Source organism: Triticum aestivum, chromosome 4B (assembly GCF_018294505.1).
Source record: "Triticum aestivum cultivar Chinese Spring chromosome 4B, IWGSC CS RefSeq v2.1, whole genome shotgun sequence".
Taxonomy (NCBI): Eukaryota; Viridiplantae; Streptophyta; class Magnoliopsida; order Poales; family Poaceae; genus Triticum; species Triticum aestivum.
The window spans coordinates 666,203,511-666,210,605 of record NC_057804.1 but is presented as its reverse complement, the minus strand read 5'-3'; the positions used below and the strand labels follow the sequence as shown (position 1 = coordinate 666,210,605).

The following is a 7,095-nucleotide window of genomic DNA, read 5'->3' as shown; positions in this document are numbered from 1 at the left end:
TGGGCCAGAGCATGCATCATGTCGGCGGCGACGGAGGCGAGGTGTTCCTCCGGGTCAACACGCATAGCGACCATCGCGCCATGGACCTGAAGGAAATATGCCCTAGAGGCAATAATAACGTTATTATTTATTTCCTTATTTCATGATAAATGTTTATTATTCAGCATGTAGAAATACCAGCGCATGACGAGGGAGGGGTATGCGTGGTCGCTAACCAGCTACCCGTGCACCAAATAGAATTCCCCCGGCCTGAACATTAGTAGTTAGGACTGGAATCATGCAGAACCCTTGGCGAATCCCTGATGAAGTGACAACTTATGCATCGGAAAATAATTTTTGAAAAGAGCAAACTATGAAGAAGTTATAGTACAATTTGACCTGGTTCCTGCTGATTCGGCTGAAATTTGTCTATTTGGTGAGAGGTGGATGGATAGTTTTTGACACGCAATCATTTGGTTAATTTTACATAGAATGCGGTCTAATATTTTTAAAACAGACCCTTCTGGCCTACCCGAACACTCTCTGTTGAACATGATATTTTTTTTGTAATCTCAAGACTGACCCGAACTTTTGTGAGCAGGTGGCATGCCCATGTTCGGCATCCATACCTGGTATGAATGTCTATCGGCACCGTTTGTACATTGCGACACGTCTGGCGATTTATCGACTTTTTTTCCCTTGGAAAACTCCAGAAAATGGAAAACTTGTCAAAAACTAAAATAATTGGCTTGGTGCCTTCAATTGTTCATACAAGACCATAGAAAACCATTGAGGCCATTACAAGGATGTGTAGAAACAACGTGCTCTTAGACGAAGTCTTCTAACCTACCCAAACACACTCCGTTCAACGTGGTCTTTTGTGCATCCTTGAAATGATCCCAATTTTGGCAAGCAGGTGGGCATGCCCATCGTATGCATCCATGTCATGTTTGAATGATTTTGACACTGTATGCATCTTGCGACACGCCTAGTCATTTATCTACCTTTTTTGACCGAAAAAAAACTCCAAAAAATGCAAAATTTATCTAAAACTAAAAGAATTTCGCATGGCGCCTTGAATTGCCATACATGAACATGTAAAAGAAATTGGGGCCATTTGGCGAATGCCGAGAAAGAACGTATTCTAAAATGGACTCTTTTGGCCTATCTGCACACTCTTCATTTAACATGGTCTAGTTTTGGACATTCTGAAAATGACCCCAACTTTTGCAAGCAGGTGAGCATGTCCATCGTAGGTATCCATGCTAGGTTTGAACGATTTCCGACACTGAATGCAAGTTGCGGCATGCTTGGTCATTTATTGGGATTTTTTGACAGAGAGAACTCCAGAAAATGCAAAATTTGTTTAAAACCAACAAAACTTAGCATGGTGACTTGAATTGGTCATGCAAGCCAACAAAAAATTGGGATCAGTTGTCGGATGTCGAGATAGAACGTGCTCTCAAATGGAGCTTTCTTGCCTACCCGAACACCCTATGTTGAACATGGTTTAGTTTTGGACTTTCTTGAAATGAGCCCAACTACTACAAGCAGGTGTGCATGCCCCTGGTAGGCATCCATGCCAGATTTTTAACAATTTCCGATACTATATGCAAGTTGTGACATGTCTGACCATTTATACTTTTTTTATCAAGAAAACTCCATAAATGCAAAATTTGTCGAAAACAAAAAAGGTTTGAATGGTGTCTTGAATCGGCAATACAAGGTAACAAAAAAATGAGGTCATTTGGTGGATGTTGAGAAACAAGGTCCTCTCAAACGGAGGCTTTTGGCCTACTCGGACAGCCTCCATTGAACATGGTCTAATTTTAGACATTCTTGAAATGAAGCCAACTATCGCAAGAAGGCGGGCATGCCCATGGTAGGCATCCATGTCAGGTTTGAACTATTTCCAACACTGTATACAAGTTGCGGCACTGTCAACAATTTATTTGCCTTTTTGAACGAGAAAACTAAAGAAAATGCAAAAAATATTGAAATCCAAAATAACTTGGCATGGTGCTTTGAATTAGCCATATAAGGTCGGAATCAACATTTTTTTGTAGTGACGATAGAAATACCCCTCACTCAAACTAAAAATATTAGAAACTTGAAATGACTACATTGTAGTTTATGAAAATTAAGGCCAACACACTTGAGAAAATTCCCAAACTCTTGTATGCAGATGCAACAATAAGTCAGAGGGCATCTTCCTTTCACCGCCCAGAAAATGTGCCTATTTCTATCAGTGGCCTACTAGTATGACCAGACTGGAAGGAGCTCTCGTCGTTGCTAACACCAGATATCATCATCTCGAGCTGCTTTGGAATTTCAGTATCCATGGGTTTCTTAAATCGCGGAGTCCCAGAAATAGATTGCTTTTCGCTTGAAACTGCCGGCAGCCACACTTTGAGCCTTGAAACAACCTCGGTCATGGTCGGCCGGTCGATGGAAGCGTTTTCGACACAGTTCAAGGCAATGTCTATAGCACTCTCCACAGAACTGACATCGTACTGATCCAACAACCTCTTGTCTACAACATCGTGAATGCTTCCCTTAGCTATATTTTGGCGCACCCAATTTGGTAGATGGATGGTTTGAGGTTCCATCAATACCGGGGGTTGTCCAGTGATGATCTCCAAGAGGACGATGCCAAAGCTGTAAACATCTGTCTTGACAGTGAGTTGGAAAGTTGCATGGTACTCAGGGTCGAGGTAGCCAAGAGTGCCAGCAGCTACGGTAGATATGTGTGTGTGAGCATCGTTAAAAGCCCGTGAAAGCCCAAAATCCGATATTATTCCCACCATGTTCTTGTCCAGAAGAATGTTGGGGGTCTTCACATCTCTGTGCACTATTGACGGAGTGCATAACTCATGTAGATACTCTAATCCTGTAGATTATTAAAACTTTTAGTTCGTCAAAGGCACATGCATACATGACCTAAAGGAAAATACACAACTGAAATGCGGACCTTGTGCAGCATCAAGTGCAATATGAAGTCGTTGTTCCCAATTCAAACTATATATCTCTCCTGCATTAATTGATAACAAATTAATGTATGTGCCATTTGATGAATGCTAGGTATTTTATTTTTTTTGCATATTTAAACTAACAAATGATGGTTACAAACACAATGATTAACCACAGTAACAATTGGTATACTAATATCTAAGGCATGTATAAACATGCACTTTGACCTTCAAGGTATCACTGACTTTCCTCAGCTTCGTAGAGCATTTTTTTACAAATCCAATTAATAATCGAACGAAGCTACTGAAGTACTATTTACATACCTCTCTACTTGCTTTGTTTCTTACTACCTTTGAAAGATATATATGTTTATAATTTGTGATTATCTTTCTATGGTTATGATGTATGAATCTAAGACTGTAACTATGGTAGCCTCACTTATTAGAAAAATATTTATGAGCATCTGATAGTGATGACATTAAAAGCATATCGAAAATCAGGTCTAGCAACTCAACTAAACCTTTAACAAGTAAAATTTATTAAACACATAAATCCTGATTCCACTACAATATCAAAGCTAGAGTAGTTTGATTTAGAATTTTATTTTATACTTAACATACATGTCAAATTTTATGTTATGCTATGAAACACAATATATTGGTAATATTTGAAAAGTAAGTGATTCCCAGTGCTTAGTAAAAACCATTTGCATCTTGGTTGTTGTGTAGTTTTTTGGTTTTGTAGGCAGTAAAACCATGAAATGATCAATTTGTTTTTAATATTAAACATATTTGGGATTGATTGAATCATTTGATTTAACTGAGATAATTTCCATATGATCTTTCTAGCATCTAAATATAAGTTACCAGAATAACTAACTACAGGTGCAGGTTGGGTTTGTTGTATGTAAGTCGGGTATGCTTGACAAGAACATTAATGAAAGTTAAGAGGGAAACCTGCTCTGAGAAGTTGTTGAAGATTTCCACCAGGCATGAAGTCATAAATGAGTGCTAGGCACTTCTTGTTTTGGCAATATCCTTTTAAAGTCACGAGATTCTTATGATGAACTTTTGACAAGGTTTGCACCTGCGGTGTAGATATAGTTACCAACAATTCAAGAATTGAAGCTACATGGTTCATTTGGTGAACTAACATCATGGCAGTTGCAAAAGCACTACGAGGGTACTGTGTTGAATATGTTCATAAATCAATGGTACTTTTGTAGGCATTCTTATAATACGAAAGAATAAAATTCAATTCTATATATAACAAGCACAATCACCGTGTTAATATTCATGGTTATTGCATCTATGTATCTCTAGCCTTTAAATTCTATTTTTTATATCTTGGTTTTTTGTTATATAACAAATGTAGATTGTCGAAATGGTTTTATATAACTTGCATAATTTATATTTTTCTTGGACAAAACACTCATGTGCCCTAGTTGGCTCTGTATTGTACCTCAGGGAGGAAGTCCGTTGACTCTGCTATTGATGTCTCCATGAGCACTTTAACAGCTACCTCATCACCATTTTCCAGTATGCCAAGATAAACAATACCAAAGCCTCCTTTTCCAACGATTGTTTGGAAGTTGTTTGTTATGACCTTCAACTCTGCGTATGTGAACCGTCTGATGTCAAGTTGTAGGGGATTTTCCTCTTCATACATAGCATAATCCTCATTGTCTGTTGACTTCTCTGCAAGGTGAAGAGTGTTTGTTTTCATGCAAGCTTAGGTCTAGAATTATTGTGAATTTTCACCACCCTTGCATTGATGGAAGGAAATTTGAAGTGTATAGTTTTATTTTACCTTTCCAAAATAATTTCCAGAGTATGCACATTCCTACTAGAAGTGATACCAGTACCACGGGAACTATCACTGCTATGAGCAAGATAGGCGTGGTTTTCCTCTTCTTCGTCTTATCTAAGCAGTATGTATCTTTTTTGTTTGAGCATATAGGATTGCCTTCTAATCTAATGACACAATTAAACAACATACGTACAAAATCAGCTCGAATATCTTAGCTGCTCTACAAAGTTGGGATTATAACATCACTCTATTTTCGAAGACGAGAAATCTGCAAATAGTTCTTGTACAGAACTCAACCCCTCAAATTAACAAACTACATGATTTCTAAATCACGTGCAATTACTATTAGATCCTTAGCTTCCTCCCATTTGAGGCTAGTCATAGTGGGAGTAACATAGGTAGTAACATGCACGCCACATAAGCAAAAAATGTGATATGGCAAGTAATTAAATATGAGAGAGACAAATAGAGTAACATAATATCATTACCATCACATAGTGGTTCCCAATGCAAAATGATTCTACAAAGTAATAAATAAAATGGTGCATGACACTATATATATGTACTACGTACCCACTATAGAGGTAGTAACATAGACTGTTAACATATGCATGTTACTAGTCTACGTTACTTCCCACTATGACCAGCCTTAAAAGACCTAGGTGATAAAGCATGTATATTTATTAGATGCAGTACATGTAATTAAGTGCATGTTTGTATCGATAAATGCACAAACGCACTTTCAATGCACCCAAATTGGCCACCGCAACTTAGATTAACTAGATGATGCTACGCGCATTTCTGCGGGAATCTTGGTAAAATAGATGTTAAAAGCCTAAAACTATTGCAAAAACAAATTTAAGAAAGCTCTTAATCAAACGGAGTGTAAAAAGACTAAAACTATTGAAGATAATAAAGTATATGAAGCATGTAACAAAATGTTATATAAAAAGTGAAATATATTTGATTGAAGTCAAACGGGGTGCCATTTTTAACGAAGTGTGTAACATGACCTGCGTATATTTGCTCCAAGCGTCTAATGTAGAAGTATATGTAGGTCATGGTACAAAACAACAAAAATGTGTAACATGACAGTCTATGTTGTGCACAAAAAGTAGTGAAACAAATCCATGCATGATTGCTAAGGTGGCAAATTGTAACTCGTGACCACATGCATGACTTGATGATGTGGCATAGCTACATGAAAAGGAAAAATAGATAGTGGGTTGTAACTATTTAAGAACAGAGGATTTGCCAGGAGTTTATGTATACGACAACTGGAGTTGTTGTCGCATGGTGCTAGAAAAGTGTGATACACGACAAGTATGGCAGTAGCTAAACAACCGGCAGAGAAAGGGAAACTCACATATCTTTTAACATATGCACGCACAGTAATGTGCAAAGGTTGTTGCTAAACTGTATTGTTTCTGTGATAACCAAACTTAGGTTGAGCCTAATTCTCCTCAGGTGCAGTTGTTTAGTTCATTTGAGATAATCTAGTAACAAATTGTGCAACAAAGCATGCCAAACCTTAAGTCCAGTAGACCGTCCTGGACTCGCTGAAGAATAGAATGAGGGATTGGTCCATCTAGCTTGTTATTTGACAAGTTACTGAAAAATAATAGTTAGAACCATTCATCAAAAATTTATATCACCGGCCATAGATGTAATCAGAGACTTACAGAACTTTAAGTGACTTCAGTTGATAGTCTGGAATAGCTCCCGTCAGATTGTTGTGTGATAAATCCCTACATACATTTTGTTCTTAGGATCACGAAGGATGACAACATATTCTTGCTAGCCTATCAATATTATGTTGTGGGCACCACTTACAAGTTTTCTAATGATGTCATGTTCATAAATGATATGGCAAGTCCACCACGTAGTCCAGTGCTAGAAAGATTTCTGTAAAAAATTAATGTTAATTCAAGATTATTTTTTTGAAAAGTAGAATCACCTCTGGCCTGTGCATCAAAATGATGCATGCAGTCATGATGTTCGTTCAAGTACCTTTAATTTAGTGACATCATTGAGCTAACATGTATTTCCAAAGAATATGCAATTGTCTTTCTGTGGTCCAGTTTTATACTAGCTTCTTTCAATATTTCGACTGAATTACATGTATTTTCAAGATCTTAGGACATGGGGCATTGTGATATATGTATAAACAAGAAACAATATATCTGATGCAGCATGCCAATGAAAAGGTAACTTCCGTGGAACCTTAAATTACTTAAGGTTGATGCAATGCAATGCACTTAAAAGCTTCAAAAGATTGAGTTGCAATGTTTAGATTCCGACACCCAGTGAAAAAAGGATCAGGAGTCGATCGGAATT

At 37.5% G+C, this 7,095-nt stretch overlaps 1 protein-coding gene across 1 annotated transcript in view; it reads right to left on the bottom strand.

Moving 5' to 3' along the window:
* Nucleotides 1-2,020: 2,020 nt before the first annotated feature.
* Nucleotides 2,021-7,095, bottom strand: part of LOC123089807 (probable LRR receptor-like serine/threonine-protein kinase At1g51810) — a 9,285-nt gene continuing 4,210 nt past the window's right edge. The window contains exons 5-12 of the mRNA XM_044511382.1: nt 6,592-6,663; nt 6,441-6,506; nt 6,289-6,369; nt 4,759-4,922; nt 4,411-4,646; nt 3,906-4,035; nt 2,951-3,010; nt 2,021-2,869 (exon numbers count right to left, since the gene is read on the bottom strand). Coding sequence (XP_044367317.1) covers nt 2,196-2,869; nt 2,951-3,010; nt 3,906-4,035; nt 4,411-4,646; nt 4,759-4,922; nt 6,289-6,369; nt 6,441-6,506; nt 6,592-6,663 — 1,483 coding nt within the window. The 3' untranslated portion in view covers nt 2,021-2,195. The remainder of the gene's footprint in view (nt 2,870-2,950; nt 3,011-3,905; nt 4,036-4,410; nt 4,647-4,758; nt 4,923-6,288; nt 6,370-6,440; nt 6,507-6,591; nt 6,664-7,095) is intronic.